General features: G+C 38.7%; 1 protein-coding gene and 1 pseudogene across 1 annotated transcript; both read left to right on the top strand.

Annotated features, from left to right (window-relative positions):
• LOC104746115 (putative cyclic nucleotide-gated ion channel 19) lies at nt 102–3,755 on the top strand. Its single transcript, XM_010467523.2, has 11 exons — nt 102–802; nt 895–1,086; nt 1,164–1,262; nt 1,342–1,479; nt 1,573–1,821; nt 1,912–2,157; nt 2,268–2,417; nt 2,509–2,582; nt 2,670–2,799; nt 2,985–3,231; nt 3,344–3,755. Exons 1-11 carry the CDS (start codon nt 350–352, stop codon nt 3,619–3,621), a joined length of 2,256 nt encoding a protein of 751 aa, XP_010465825.1. The 5' UTR covers nt 102–349; the 3' UTR covers nt 3,622–3,755.
• Nucleotides 5,304–16,627, top strand: LOC104748275 (annotated as a pseudogene).

A 17,332-nucleotide genomic window follows, 5' to 3' on the forward strand; every position in this document is an offset into this window, starting at 1 on the left:
GTTTTCTCTCTTCCAACCTTTTTGCTTTAAAGAAGTACTCACTACTAATTAACAACACACAAATTCTTTTTTTCAGCGTTGGTTGATGGGTTCATGCAAAGTTCAATGTATATTACTACTTCATTAGTTTTCTTTTGTCTACACTTGCTTGACTAACGAGCTAAAAAAAAAAAAAAAGACTAAACCCAAGTCTCTCTGCTGTCATCATCTCTTTCTCCTTCTTCTTTTCTTTGTCTCTCTGTGTCTCATCATCATTTTTTTATTTCTTCTCCTATATTATTGGGTTTCAGGGTCTTCTTCTCTTTTCTTCTCAAACCCTTTTCTACAACTTCGTCTAAGGCCAATTAAAATGGCTTCCCAAACCGAGAACGAAGAGTTCCCCATTCTTCCGATTCCAGAAGCAACACCACCTCGTGCTCACACTACTAGGACTTTTACTTCAAGGAATCGTAGTCTTTCCCTCTCAAACCCAACTGTTTCCTCCACTGACGGAGTTGACAACTCGAGTGTGCTTTTAGGCTACACGGGTCCTCTTCGAACCCAGAGAATACGACCTCGTTTGGTGCAAATGAGTGGTCCTCTTTACTCTACTCGCAGAACTGAACCTCTCTCCCCTCCTTCTCCTCAACAACCTCCTCATTCCATTAACGTTCCACCTGAAGATGATTTTGTCTTCCAAAACGCAAATCTCCTGAGATCTGGACAGTTGGGGATGTGTAATGATCCTTACTGTACTACTTGTCCTTCTTACTACAACCGCCAAGCTGCTCAATTTCACACTTCCAGAGTTTCTGCCTCTAGGGTATGTATATACATTGTTGCTTGCTTCCTACTTACCTTTGAGAGACTCAACTAAACAATAGCTCATTTCCTTCTTATTTTGTTCTTGTTTAGTTTCACACTGTTCTGTATGATGATGCTAGAGGTTGGGCTAAGCGATTTGCCTCCTCTGCTCGTAGATGCTTACCAGGAATCATGAATCCTCATTCCAAATTCGTTCAAGTCTGGACTAGAATCTTAGCCTTTTCAAGCTTAGTGGCCATTTTTATAGATCCCCTCTTCTTGTTCCTCTTATTGATCCACCATGTATGTTTCCTTTTCTTTCTCTAATCAATATCATGCTTGTGACTGTCTAAGTTTTCATGAGTTTACTACTACTGCAGGACAAAAAATGCATAGCGATTGATTGGCCTACAACTAACAAGTTGGTGTCTATTAGAAGTATAACGGATCTTATATTCTCCTTTAACATACTGCTTCAGGTGTGTTTCCTCTGTTCTCACATCTCCTATGTAAGGAAACTTATTGGCTTTAATGCTTCTTTGGTCACTTGTGTTACAGTTTAGGTTGGCCTACGTAGCTCCTGAATCTAGAATTGTTGGTGCCGGCCAGTTAGTTGATCATCCAAGCAAAATTGCTCGCAATTACGTCCGAGGAAAGTTTTTTCTTGATCTGTTCATAGTGTTACCCATTCCACAGGTATTGTAGTATTAACCTTCAAAATGTTTTTGATTATTTTTAACTCTAAAAATGTCGTTTGAACGGTAGATTTCTTCGTTCTTTTGCTTTCAGGTTATGATATTATGGGTAATACCAGCACACGTGGGTACACTCAGGGGAGAAGCTGAGAAACTGATTATACGGGCTACGGTTCTTTTTCAATACCTTCCAAAGTTATATAGACTCTTACCTCTTCTTGCTGGACAAACACCGACCGGCTTCATATTTGAGTCAGCCTGGGCCAATTTTGTTATTAATCTTCTTACCTTTATGCTTGTTGGTCATGCTGTTGGTTCTTGCTGGTATCTTTCTGGTCTGCAGGTATATAATATAACTCTGTGTTTTTTAAAGATCCTCTTTCTATCTATATAGTGACTTAAAGGTTTGTTCCCGTTGTTTTGTTCTTTTCAGAGAGTTAAGAGATGCATGTTTAATGCTTGGAATGTTTCTGGGGATGAACGTAGAAACCTTATCGACTGTGCTCGTGGAAGTTATGCATTGGAGTCAAAACGAGCTCTCTGGAGAAATAGTTCTAGTGTCAATGCTTGTTTTCAAGAGGATGGTATGAATTATGGAATTTACTTGAAAGCAGTGAATCTTACCAATGAGTCTAAGTTCTTCACAAGATACAGTTATTCTCTGTTTTGGGGATTCCAAGTAAGTTAGGGGTCTATTTTAACTTCATTTCAGGTTTGGTTTCTGTTGCAACGTCTATTAGTCTTTGAATAACTCTTAACTAATGTCAAAATGTTTGTCAATACTGAAAGCAAATAAGCACACTTTGTGGAAACTTGACCCCAAGTTACTCAGTCGGAGAAGTTTTCTTTACAATGGGTATCATTGGACTAGGGCTTTTGCTTTTTGCGCGGCTTATTGGTAATATGCACAACTTCCTTCAATCTCTCGATCGAAGGTATGCACATTTCATCTAATAGTATTTCAATAGTTTCTTGGCTAAATCACCAAGTGTGTGATGATGACTTGTGCATGTATGTCCTGTTTTAGGAGATGGAAATGATGCTGAGACGGCGTGATGTGGAGCAGTGGATGAGCCACAGACTGTTGCCAGAAGATATAAGAAAGTTTGTGCACGGTGGCATTTGATTTTTGTAGGCTATGTAATGTCCTTAAAAAACTAATCCACATCAATAATTGTTCAACATTTTCAGGAGAGTGCGTGAGGCTGAGCGTTACAACTGGGCTGCGACTAGAGGAGTTAACGAAGATTTGCTCTTTGAGAATATGCCTGATGATCTCCAAAGAGATATAAGACGACACCTCTTCAAATTTCTCAAGAAGGTAAACTTCAATAGGCAACAGCCAACAGCCACATGAAAGCATTACTTAGTATCCATCACTTAGTATACTTTTTATGTACTTGTTACAAAATCTTGTTCTGAATCTAACTGTTTATTGATAATAGGCATAGATTAACCACTACTGAGACTCAATTATAAGACTTTGAAATGTTAATATGTTTGCAGGTGAGGATATTTTCCTTGATGGATGAATCAATCTTAGATTCCATCCGTGAGAGGCTGAAACAGAGGACTTACATAAGGGGTAGCACGGTGTTGCACAACAAAGGTCTAGTTGAAAAAATGGTATTCATAGTGAGAGGTGAGATGGAGAGCATTGGAGAAGACGGTTCTGTTCTGCCATTATCGGAAGGCGACGTTTGTGGTGAAGAACTTCTCACTTGGTGCCTTGAACGCTCTTCTATAAATCCCGGTACTAATAAAGATTTGACTCTGTGTTCATAACTTTAACAACACAAAATCTTGTTAGAAGACACTTGACTGAGGAAAAGCTTGGAACTGAATATGTTTTGAAACTCTTGCAGATGGGACGAGGATAAAGATGCCACCGAAGGGATTGGTTAGCAACAGAAACGTTAGGTGTGTGACAAACGTGGAGGCGTTTTCGCTGAGTGTAGCAGATCTTGAAGATGTAACGAGCTTGTTTTCAAGATTCTTAAGAAGCAATCGAGTACAAGGAGCCATAAGGTACGAGTCTCCTTATTGGAGGTTACGAGCAGCTATGCAGATTCAAGTGGCTTGGAGATACCGAAAGAGACAGCTTCAGAGATTATACACTGCTCAGTCCAGTTACAACCGTTGAATTGGATGATAATGTTTTGGTTTGGTAGATTAGTAATAATTTCTAAGTATTAGTGGTTGTGGTAAATAGTTGTAATACAGTGATTCACTCATTAGTGATAATGAAAGCTGAGTATGAAACTTCTTTCTCCTGAGTGATTGGTGATTAATGATAATTAATGTCAATTATTGATCTAAGCATATATACTTAATACTATAAATACAAAGTGTGTTGTACAAAGTAATAAATGTAACACTATTTATACTATTTCATTATATTTAATTTTTCCATAAAGAAGTGAAAACACTAGGACCTGCCTGAAAGAGAGGGTTATTCTAAGTAGAGAAAAGAGAAGAAAGAGCTACGAACATATTCTCAATTCTTCACAAACACGTATCTGTGTTTGTTTATTCACTCACAATCACACGTTTTATTTATTTATTAGTATATGCATTAAAAAAAGAGTTAATTAAAAAAAAGGCATTTGTCTTAGCAATGTATTCAGATTTAGGCACTTTCGAGTTTTCTTACGAAAACAGGTATTTTTGTGTTGTGTAAAAGTCAGTTTTACCCTTTATTTGGTGACTTCATTCTCTTCTTCGTTTCCAGTCCAAGCTCGAAGCTTTCTTCTTCTGGGTCATGTGTTTTATTTTTTGGATCAAATGTCATAAACAATGTTTGGGTTCTCCATTTACTATCTATTAGGGTTTAGTTTTTTTTTTTTTTTTTCTCCTTTAATTCTTTTTCAATGGTCTATTAAACATTAATTGTTTTGAATTCATCGTTTTTTTTTCTGGATTTTGACGTTTTCTCTATGAGAAAATTTAGCATCCTTAAGGTAGTTAGATAATTGTATTTGGGTTCTCCAATTACGAACTAGTAGGGTTTAGTTTTCTTTCGGGATCTGGGGAATTAGAAGCCGTTCTAAAGAAATATCAACCACCGCCCACTAGCAGTTACGGCACCACCGCTAATTGCAGACCCAAACACAGCCACTTCTCAAACAACTCCACGAGCCACCGCTGCCGTCGTGATCAACTCCCCCTCTTGTCGTCATGTCTAAAAACCCTTCAATCAGCAAAGGGCAAAAGAGTTAGAAACAACTGATATTTTTGTTACTGTTTGGTTTTACTGTACAAAGTGCCCAAATCCGAAACACTCCTTGCCAAATAATGCCTATTCCGACAATATTCCCTTCAAAAAAGCTCAACTGTGAAGTTTGGTGAGAATTCCAATTTATTCTTTCTTTCTTTTGTTTTTTTCTCTCTGTATTTATTTATATGGGGCATACTATTATTTTTTGAAAAAAGTTATCAAAGTAACACAAGAGAGGCAGCTTCTTAATGTTTACTCTCTTCCAATCTTTTTACTTTAAGAAGTACTCACTAGTAAACAACAAACAAACTCCTTTTCAATTTTGGTTGATGGGTTCAACAGGAGATCTAAAATGTTACCATTTCTTTTCTTGTTCTCATGCAAAGTTCAATGTATTATTTCATTTGTTTTGTTTTTTTCTTTTACTTGTAAAAAGGTCATCCACAATTGCTTACAGAATCCTAGTCTCTGCTGTCATCATCTTCTCTCTGCTGTCATCATCGTTTTGCTTTCTTCTCCGATATTATTGGGTTTTCACTCTCAGGGTCTTCTTCTTTTCTTCTCAAACCAGTTTCTTGATCTTCGTCTAGGCCAATTAGTCTCCAAGAATGGATTCTTCGAACGAAAATGATGAGTTCCCCATTCTTCCAATTCCAGAAGTAACACATCCTCGTGCTCGCTCTAGGACTTTTACTTCCAGGAATCATAGTCTTTCCCTCTCAAACCCAACTCTCTCCACTGAAGGAGTTGACAACTCGAGTGTGGTTTTAGGCTACACATGTCCTCTTCAAACCCAGAGAATACGACCTCGTTTGGTGCAAATGAGTAGTCCTCTTTACCCTACTCGCAGAACTGAACCTCACTTCCTTCCTGTAGAATATGATACTTGATTGATTCTCATTAACCATAGAAGGCACATATTTATACAAGAGTTTGTTAGGATCGTCCTATACAAGATAACGATACCTAAAGATAAGCTCTATCAAAGTTAAACTATATCAACAACAGAGATAAACTCTATCTACACTAATACGCCCCCTCAAGATGGATGGCGGAGACAGAGACCAATCTTGTCAGAAAGCTCACGAAAAAAGTGCTCGAGGTAGAGGCTTGGTCAGTGCATCCGCCAGCTGATCAGCAGAGCAAATGTGAGCAACCCGGAGATGCTTGCCTTGAACCTGCTCACGAACAAAATGATAATCCAAGGCAAGATGTTTCATTCGAGAATGAAACACCGGATTTTCAGAGAGGTAAGTGGCTCCTATGTTGTCACAATACAGAATCAGAACATCAGTGGACTTCATTCCAAGCTCGATCATGAGAGAAGTAAGCCATTTGACCTCTGAGGCAGCAGCGGTGAGGGCACGATACTCTGCTTCCATCGAGGACCTTGCAACACCGGTTTGCTTTTTAGAGGACCACGAGATAGGTTGGTGACCCAAGTACGCAATGTATGCTCCCGTGGAGGTGTAGTCATCCCGATTGCCAGCCCAATCAGCATCGGAATAGTCATGTAAGTTAAACGGAGACTTAGCAGAGAAGAACAAACCCACATTTGCAGTTCCTGCAAGATAGCGTAAAACGCGTTTCACAGCTTCCCAATGGAGTGTTCTCGGTTGATGCATATACTGAGATAAGTGATTAACAGCGAAGGCAATGTCAGGTCTGGTTAGACAAAGAAACTGAAGACTTCCCACGGTTGCACGATAAGTAGAGGGGTCAGAGAGAAGATCACCAGATGAGAGGGTGAGAACCTGACCAGATGACATCGGGGTAGCTACAGGCTTAGCGTCTGCCATCTTTGTTTTGCGAAGAAGATCAGTGATGTATTTGGTTTGTGTGAGATGCAGACCAGCACATGTCCTAGACGCTTCCATTCTAAGAAAGTACGAAAGCTTACTGATAGACTGGTTTTCACCTAGGGTATCAATTCCCTATGCAGTTGTAGTACAAAGGGTTATCAATCCAAATGGTTGTTATACTAACAGATAGGATGCAATCAGAATCAAGCAAGTCAAGCCAAGCAATAGGGGGTTTGGTTCTAACAGTCCTAATATAAACAGAGTAAAAGAATATAGACAAGTAAACCACACGACCTAAGCACTCGATGCAAGCAATCGAGTACAGGATCGAGTGGGGTGATCGAGTATGCAAGTGAACTATGAACAGCTCGAGGTATTACTCGATGCAGGTTATCGTGTACCTGATCGGGTAAGTGGTCGAGTAAGTAAGGAAAATGCAAGAAATGAAATACGAAAGTTCCTAAGGATGGGGGTAATCGAATCCTAAGTGTTCTAGACCAATACGGATGCCTTACATGCCTCAAGCAATTATTTCCTAGACAATGAACCTCTAAAACCTTGTCACCACACTGTCGCACTAGTAACAATCAACCTTGAACATACTACCACACTATCGCACTAGCAATATGAACAAGCAGGCATTAAGAACAATTCATTTTTGTCAATATACTTAGACTTATCTGATTTTGTCACTCAAAGTTAAGTATACCTCTAGTATTGACCTAATCAAGCATTTTATCTACTCCTTTCGGCCTGTAGCATTATAAACGCCCTAGATCTAGTCTCAACCTGTCGGTCTGTTGACCGCATTAAGAACATCAACCTAGAAGGAAATTTATTTTATCAAAACAATCAACTAAAACATCCTAACCGATCAAGAACACCTAATCATCTATCCCATCTCTAGAAACTTTGCTACACTACTCGGACATAGAAACGAATGATAAAGCTATAGAAATAAACGAAAATGACATTATTAAATAGATAGAGTAGAGTAGAAAAGAGTAGGGATAAAAGATCTATGAAAAACTACAAATTAAAAGTACAAAAACAAGAAAAAATGTTGAGTCGCTCAGTTCTCTCACAGAAGCTCTCACTCTCTGGTTTGAGGGTCTGCGGCGTGCTCATTTGCGAGCTAGGGAAAGAGGGGGTTTATATATGGAAACCCATTTGACCTAGCTTCCCAGACCTGCCCGATGGTCTACTCGATGGGGTACACGAGGCTTGAGTCGGGTAACTCCTCGGGTGGATCTTCGGGTTGCTCTTCGCGCTCTTGGATCCTCTTCGATCGTGTTGGGGTTCGGACTTGTTCTTGTAGCTCGATGGTTCCTTCGGGTACATGCTCGAGTTGTCCTTGTTTTTCCCCATTTTTGGCTCCTTAGCACCTGTTTTCATCCAATATATGCAAATGCAGAAATGCAATACCCTAAATGCTCTAAAACTTGATTCCTACAGTAAATGGTCTAAAAATGCTAAGTTAGAGGTATGAACAATGCAAAATATGGACAAAAAAGGATGCTAAAAACATGTAAATTAGAGTGTTATCACTTACATAAGTCTTTGAGAGAGAATTTTGCTGCAAGAAGATCAGTAACATGCTTCATGGCTTCAATAGAAGTATCGGTAATGATAATATCGTCAACATAAATTAACATGTAGACAAAGGAGGTTCCGGAACGTAAGACAACGAGAGACTCATCCACAATGGACTTCTTGAAGCCAATGCTCACAAGAAAATCTTTAAGAGCAGTGTACCATGCGCGTGGCGCCTGTTTAAGGCCATACACGGCTTTGTTAAGGCGACATACATGATTAGGCCGATCTTTGTCAATGAAACCCGGAGGTTGGAGCATGTAGACCTCTTCCTCAAGCGGGCCTTGTAGATAGGCATTGTTCACATCCAACTGTTGCAGAGGCCAGTCAGGAGTAACAGCAGTACCCAGAACAAGATGTATAGTAGCATGTTTAATGACTGGACTAAAAGTCTCATAGAAATCAACTCCTGGTCGCTGATGAAAGCCTTTCGCAACAAGACGAGATTTATAGTTGTCCACTGAGACATCAGGCTTCCGCTTAATCCTGTAAACCCATTTAGAGCCAACAATGTTAGTAGCAAGAGATCGATCAACAAGATCAAACGTGTGGTTGCGACCAAAGGCATCATATTCAGTGCTCATGGATTTCCTCCATTTCTCATTTTTAATGTTTGCGTTAAAGTTTTCGGCTCCAACTCTCGCAGGACTGTATGAAGACCATACTTTGTGTTTGCTTTCTTGATGTTATTCTTGCCCTGCATCACCATAGGATGATTGTTTGTCACTGGAGTTGTGGAAGAAGCGGAGTCCATCGAATCGGGTTCAACAGCAGCAGCCGAAACATTATGGTCTGACTCTTGCGCCACAGAGGACTTACCAAGTGCAGGTGAAGGAGAAGAACACGGGAGAGTAGCCAGGACAGGTGTTTGAGGAAATATAGGAACAAGAGAGGCAGTGACAACATAAGAGGAAGGAGTGACAGGGGAAGGAGATTGTGTTTGGGCTAAGAGGCGAGAGAAGATATCGATTCAACAAAATTTACATTTCTAGAGATATAGACACGAGAAGTCTCAACATCAAAACAAATGTAAGCGCTTTGAGTAAGAGAGTACCCCATGAAGACACACGGTTTCGAATTGGGTGTGAACTTGTGCTGGCCATAAGGTCGGATCCATGATAACAAATACAGCCAAATGTACGCAGCTTGGAGTAGTTTGGTGTGTCATGAAACATGAGCTGATAAGGAGTGTGATCCGCCAAGTTTGGAGTGGTCAAGCGATTGATTAAATAAACCGCCGCTGCAAAAGAGTAGGTCCAGTAGGAATGCGGAATCTGAGCATGAGTGAGGAGAGATAGGGCCGTCTCGACGATGTGGCGGTGTTTTCTTTCGGTCATTCCATTGTGTTATGGTGTGTGCGGAGGACTTGTAAGATGAGAGATGCCATGAGTGCCAAGAAACTGTCTTAATGCGAGATACTCACCACCATTGTCAGAGAATAAAGAGACTATTTTGTTGTTGAATCGATTTTCGACAAGAGATTTAAAGATGGGAAAGATTTGAGCAACCTGAGACTTTGTTTTAAGAGGGTAAAGCCAAGTATAACGAGTAAAGTGATCAACAAAAATCACATAGTACTTGTATACATCAATAGACATGATTGGAGATGTCCAAACATCAGAGAAAAGAAGTTCTAACGGCCGAGTAGAAGTGAGAGTAGAAGTGGAGAAGGGAAGCTTATGACTCTTATTAATAGCACATGAATTGCAAAATAAAGTAGAGGATACAAAGGAAGAACGTGGTGATCATGGTACGGAGTGTTTGAGTGTTTGGATGTCCTAAACGAGAGTGCCATTCCGAAGGGGAAGACTTTATTGCTGAAAAAGCTGAAATAAAAGGCTTGGAAGAGGAAAGCGACCACTCATACACTCCTTCATTGGCCTTGCCTTTGAGAAGTGTTGTCCCCGTGTGAAGGTCCTTCACCTGAAAATCATATGGACAGAGTTGGACCATAACGTTATTTGTTTTGCATAACTTGTTAACCGAAATAAGATTCTTGCGCATTTCAGGAACACACAAAACATGCTGAAGTTGAATATGTTTTAAGTGTGAGGGAAAGGAGACTGAACCTTTGTGAGTAATGGGCAAGTCTGCACCATTACCAATCATCACATTGTCATTGCCGTGATAGGGCGTTTGCAGAGAGAGATTGCTGAAGCAATGTGATGGGAGGCAGCACTGTCAAGGAGCCAGGGAGTAAGATCAGGCTGAGTGCCACTGGTAGTGTGATGAGCCTGAGGACGCCACTGTGGAGACGGAAGTGGTAGATGTGGTGCCGAAGAAGGAGCAGACCCGCGATAATGAGGGTACGGTGGATCAGAGTAAGAGAACTGCAAAGCAGAGTAAGGCAAGTGTGGTGGCTGATGAAGATATTGCGGACACCGTTTAGCACCATGACCCTGAACTCCGCAGATTTGACACCGGCTAAGATACGGTCGTGAAGGATGGAATCCACCACGAGAGAAACCAAAACCACCACAATGTGCAGGAAGAGAGAGGTGTGTCGTATTGGCTGTTGCAGGAACAGAGACAGTGTTTGCACCGACAGCTTTGAGAGNATGAGAGATGCCATGAGTGCCAAGAAACTGTCTTAATGCGAGATACTCACCACCATTGTCAGAGAATAAAGAGACTATTTTGTTGTTGAATCGATTTTCGACAAGAGATTTAAAGATGGGAAAGATTTGAGCAACCTGAGACTTTGTTTTAAGAGGGTAAAGCCAAGTATAACGAGTAAAGTGATCAACAAAAATCACATAGTACTTGTATACATCAATAGACATGATTGGAGATGTCCAAACATCAGAGAAAAGAAGTTCTAACGGCCGAGTAGAAGTGAGAGTAGAAGTGGAGAAGGGAAGCTTATGACTCTTATTAATAGCACATGAATTGCAAAATAAAGTAGAGGATACAAAGGAAGAACGTGGTGATCATGGTACGGAGTGTTTGAGTGTTTGGATGTCCTAAACGAGAGTGCCATTCCGAAGGGGAAGACTTTATTGCTGAAAAAGCTGAAATAAAAGGCTTGGAAGAGGAAAGCGACCACTCATACACTCCTTCATTGGCCTTGCCTTTGAGAAGTGTTGTCCCCGTGTGAAGGTCCTTCACCTGAAAATCATATGGACAGAGTTGGACCATAACTTTATTTGTTTTGCATAACTTGTTAACCGAAATAAGATTCTTGCGCATTTCAGGAACACACAAAACATGCTGAAGTTGAATAGGTTTTAAGTGTGAGGGAAAGGAGACTGAACCTTTGTGAGTAATGGGCAAGTCTGCACCATTACCAATCATCACATTGTCATTGCCGTGATAGGGCGTTTGCAGAGAGAGATTGCTGAAGCAATGTGATGGGAGGCAGCACTGTCAAGGAGCCAGGGAGTAAGATCAGGCTGAGTGCCACTGGTAGTGTGATGAGCCTGAGGACGCCACTGTGGAGACGGAAGTGGTAGATGTGGTGCCGAAGAAGGAGCAGACCCGCGATAATGAGGGTACGGTGGATCAGAGTAAGAGAACTGCAAAGCAGAGTAAGGCAAGTGTGGTGGCTGATGAAGATATTGCGGACACCGTTTAGCACCATGACCCTGAACTCCGCAGATTTGACACCGGCTAAGATACGGTCGTGAAGGATGGAATCCACCACGAGAGAAACCAAAACCACCACAATGTGCAGGAAGAGAGAGGTGTGTCGTATTGGCTGTTGCAGGAACAGAGACAGTGTTTGCACCGACAGCTTTGAGAGCATTTTCACGAGTAATCTGTTTTTCATGGAGCTCATCAATTGAAATCGGTGTGTCACGTCTTTGAACCATCTCCACAATCGCTCTGTAGTCATCATCGAGACTGCTAGTGATGTGATCAAGAAGATCTTCGTGTGGAAGAGGATTGCCAAGCAGAGCAAGTTGATCCGATTTTTCCAGGATGCCGCACATGAACTCGTTAACAGACTTGGTGCCTTTGTTGCTTGCCTTGAGTTGATCCCGGATTTGATGAATTCGACCACGAGAGGACTTACCGTAGGTGTTGGTAAGGATTTCCCAAATGTTACGGGTGGTAGAGGCACGAGCAACAATGGACTTAACCGGAAGAGAGAGAGAGTCAAGCAAGGCACTGAAAAGAAGCTTGTCTTGACGCTTCCAGGCGGCAAAATTCGGATTTGCTTGATCAACACCGGTAGCAGCAGTGATAGTTTCTGGCGGTGCTTTGTCTTCGTCAGCAATGAAGCAGTGAAGTTCATGGGTCTCAAGGAGAGAGCGAATCTGAAGACGCCAAGTGATGAAATTGTTAGGTGTGAGTTTGATGATGTTACTCATGTTGAGGGAGATGAGTGTCTTGTGAGGTTCAGTTACGTTAAACACATGAGTTGAGTCATAGGAGGTAGAGGAGGCATCATAAGCCATGATGAAAGCAAGAGAAATTATGAGAAGAAGACAAGAGGAGGCACAGAGAAAAAAAAATAGGTTTGGATCAGATGCTCTGATGTCATGTAGAATATGATACTTGATTGATTCTCATTAACCATAGAAGGCACATATTTATACAAGAGTTTGTTAGGATCGTTCTATACAAGATAACGGTACCTAAAGATAAACTCTATCTACACTAATACTTCCTTCTCCTCAAGAACCTCTTCATTCCTCCTCTACCGTTGATGTTCAACCTAAAGAAGATTTTGTCTTCCAAAACGCAAACCTCTTGAGATCTGGACAACGAGGGATGTGTAATGACCCTTACTGTACTACTTGTCCTTCTTACTACAACCGCCAAGCTGCTCAATTTCACACTTCCAGAGTTTCTGCCTCTAGGGTATGAATATGTACATTGTTGCTTCTTCTACTTACCTTTGAGAGACTCAAGTAAACATAGCTGACATAAAGGTCTTTCCTTTTGTATTATTTTTCTTGTTTAGTTTCACACTGTTCTGTATGATGATGCTAGAAGTTGGGCTAAGCGATTTGCCTCCACTGCTCGTAGATGCTTACCAGGGATCGTGAATCCTCATTCCAAATTCGTTCAAGTCTAGACTAGAATCTTAGCCTTTTCAAGCTTAGTGGCCATTTTTATAGATCCTCTTTTCTTGTTCCTCTTATTGATCCACCATGTATGTTCCCTTCTCTTGCTCTATCAATCTCTTGCTTGTGTCTATCTACGTTTAACTTCATGAGTTTAGTACTACTACAGGAAAACAAATGCGTAGCTATTGATTGGCCTATGACAATAAAATTGGCGTCTATTAGAAGTACTAGGTTGGAACCTGCGCTATGTTGCGGGTTGGATTTTTTATATTTAATTTTAGTTATATTCTTTCCTGTTTTGTTTTTTTTTTCTAATTCATAATTTAATATACTATATTTTGTTTATAATCAAATTTCATAAGTTTATGATCATTTTAAGGGTAATTTTTTTGTTATTATTATTTACATCATCTTATGATACTTGTGTTTTTGATTTTATCAATTTAATTTTTAATATCTTATTATATAAGCCTTAGTGTTTATAGTTAGTAATTCATATAATCGAGACATGTGTCAAATATATCAATAATATTTTGATATGTGTGATAAGAAAATTTATTTAATAATTATATAAAATTTAAAAAATCCTATAAAAATAAAAGGACTACAATTAATATTTTTGAATGTATATAAAACCCAAAAGTAATATATTATATCACTAATTATATAGGAAAGTTATATATTAAATTACTAATTTCAATAGGAAAATATGTGCAATTAATAAGGAAAATATTTGCAATTTAATTGCAATGATTATTTATTATAATCATATAGTAAAAATAAATTTATATAGAAAAGTGATTAAGGTTTGAAAAGGTTTAATGTGTTAAAATTAGTGATTAACATAATGTAAGAAACATAAGATAAACAAGATAAAAAATTAATGTAATTTTCTTAAAATTTTCAATCGGTGAGTGATTTGATAGCATATTCAATATTATGTTATTATATAAACGGTCAATTAGCAATGTTCATGTTCTGGTTATTTATATAAATAACCAAAACATCTAAAGAAATGAAGTTGGGAACATTGAATGATGTGTTCAGAAATATGGTTGAGCTATATGGTTGAACATTGTTCTTATTGATCCACCATGTATGTTCCCTTCTCTTGCTCTTTTAATCTCTTGCTTGTGTCTGTCTACGTTTGGTTTCATGAGTTTAGTACTACTACAGGACAACAAATGCATAGCTATTGATTGGCCTATGACAATAAAATTGGCGTCTTAACATGCTGCTTCAGGTGTGTCTCCTTTGTTCCCATCTCCTTACCCTATATATGTAAGGGAACTTTATTGGCTTTAATGCTTCTCTGGTCATATATGTGTTGCAGTTTAGGTTGGCCTATATAGCTACTGAATCTAGAATAGTTGGTGCCGGCCAGTTAGTTGATCATCCAAGCAAAATTGCTCGCAATTACGTCCGAGGAAAGTTTTTTCTTGATATGTTCATAGTGTTACCCCATTCCACAGGTATATTGTAGTATTATTAACCTTCAAATGTTATTGATTGATGTTAACTATAATAATGTCGTTTGAACGGTAGATTTCTTCTTTCTTTTGCTTGCAGGTAATAATGGTATGGGTAATACCATTATACTTGGGCATACTTTCGGGAGAACATGAGAAACAGATATTAGGCGCTACGATTCTTTTTCAATACCTTCCAAAGTTATATAGACTCTTACCTCTTCTTGCTGGACAAACACGGACCGGCTTCATATTTGTGTCAGCTTGGGCCAATTTTGTTATTAATCTTCTAACCTTCATGCTTGTTGGTCATGGTGTTGGTTCTTGCTCGTATCTTTTTGGTCTGCAGGTATACATAATATATAAGTCAGTGTTCTTAAAGATTCTCTCCTTATATCTATCAGAAGAGTTCAAGATTTGTTTCTTGTTGTTTTGCTCTTTTTCAGAGAGTTCAGAAATGCATGGTGAATGCTTCGGATATATTTGTGGATGAACGTAGAAATCTTATCGAGTGGAGTCAAAAGAAGCTCTCTGGAGAAATAGTGTCAATGCTTGTTTTCAAGAGAATCCTAGTATTTATGGAATCCATTTGAAGGCAGTGAATCTTACCATTCAATCTAAGTTCTCCACAAGATACAGTTATTCTCTGTTTTGAGGATTCCAAGTAAGTTGGTATCTATTTTTAAGTTCATTTCAGATTTGGTTGCTGTTGCAACTATTAGTATTTGAATCACTTAAGTTATAACTAATTTCAAACTGTTTTCAATATTGAAAGCAAATAAGCACAGTTTGTGGAAACTTGACTCCAAGTTACTCAGTGGGAGAGGTTTTCTTTACAATGGGTATCATTGGACTAGGGCTTTTGCTTTTTGCGCGGCTTATTGGTAATATGCACAACTTCCTTCAATCTCTCGATCGAAGGTAAGCACATTTCATCAAATAGTATTTCAATATTTCTTGGCTAAATCACCAAGTGTGTAATGATGACTTGTGCTGTTTTAGGAGGATGGAAATGATGCTGAGACGGCGTGATGTGGAGCCGTGGATGAGCCACAGACTGTTACCAGAAGATATAAGAAAGTTTGTGCACTGTGGCATTTGATTTTTGTAGGCTACGTAATGTGTCCTTAAAAAACTAACCAACTCAATATTTGTTCAACATTTTCAGGAGAGTGCGTGAGGCTGAGCGTTACAACTGGGCTGCGACTAGAGGAGTTAACGAAGATTTGCTCTTTGAGAATATGCCTGATGACCTCCAAAGAGATATAAGGCGACACCTCTTCAAATTTCTCAAGAAGGTAAACTTCAATAAGTAACAGCCACATTAAAGCATTAATTAGTATCCCATCAGTCAGTATACTATTTATGTGCTTAGACTCCATAATCTATTTCTGAATCCAACTGTGTATAGATAATAGGCATTGGATTAAACACTACTGAAACTCAATTGTAAGACTTTGAAATGTTAATGGGTTTGCAGGTGAGGATATTTTCTTTGATGGATGAATCAATCTTAGATTCCATCCGTGAGAGGCTGAAACAGAGGACTTACATAAGGGGTAGCACGGTGTTGCACAACAAAGGTCTAGTTGAAAAAATGGTATTCATAGTGAGAGGTGAGCATTGGAGAAGACGGTTCTGTTCTGTCATTATCGGAAGGCAACGTTTGTGGTGAAGAACTTCTCACTTGGTGCCTTGAACGCTTTTCTATAAACCCCGGTACTAATAAAGATTTGACTCTGTGTTCATAACTTTAACTTGAAACATAAAATCTTGTTAGAAGACACTTGATTGAGGAAAATCTTGGAACTGAATATGTTTTGAAACTCTTGCAGATGGGACGAGGATAAAGATGCCACCAAAGGGATTGGTCAGCAACAGAAACGTTAGGCGTGTGACAAACGTGGAGGCGTTTTCGCTGAGTGTAGCTGAGCTTGAAGATGTAACGAGCTTGTTTTCAAGATTCTTAAGAAGCAATCGAGTACAAGGAGCCATAAGGTACGAGTCTCCTTACTGGAGGTTACAAGCAGCTATGCAGATTCAAGTAGCTTGGAGATATTTTATTTTATATAAAAATAAAATATTTCTTTTATATTTCTTGTCTTTCTAATCTATTCATATTTTTATTTAATACTTTCTAATTTATTTTTTATTTTTTTCTAATTGTTTGATTGCTTTAAACAATACTTAAGACCCAATTAACACAATACAATAACTCACACATTAAAATAAAATTATAACTGAAATAAAATAAATTATGCATTAATCATATTCCACCACTCAATTTTATTCAAATACAATAAATTATAATTATAACTTCCATAATTTTAAATATAACTTCCATCAATTCTTATCATATAAATAAGCATTCTCTCACTCTCTCATATTAGCATTCTTTTATTTTCTCATTTTCATATTCTCTCATTCTCTTCCACAATACCTCAAATCATTTTTCATTTGTTTCTTTCTGATTTCTTATTTTTGTTGTATGGGTTACAAAAAAAACCAAATGAAATATCATTGTGAAATTTTAATGCTAAATTTTAATTTTAGAGACTGCATGATATATATTTTACATTTTTCTTATTTTAAAGATTCATCTCCATTATCTAATTTGGATTATCATCTTATAAGTAATCATTCTCTCCTCCTCTCCCACCAATATCAAATGTTGTTATATCTCATATGTATTGTAAGAGTTTGATTCTATATTTTAATTTAGAAAGTATTATATATATTTTACATTGTTCTTATTTTT

The sequence above is a fragment of the Camelina sativa genome, chromosome 15 (assembly GCF_000633955.1).
Source record: "Camelina sativa cultivar DH55 chromosome 15, Cs, whole genome shotgun sequence".
NCBI lineage: Eukaryota > Viridiplantae > Streptophyta > Magnoliopsida > Brassicales > Brassicaceae > Camelina > Camelina sativa.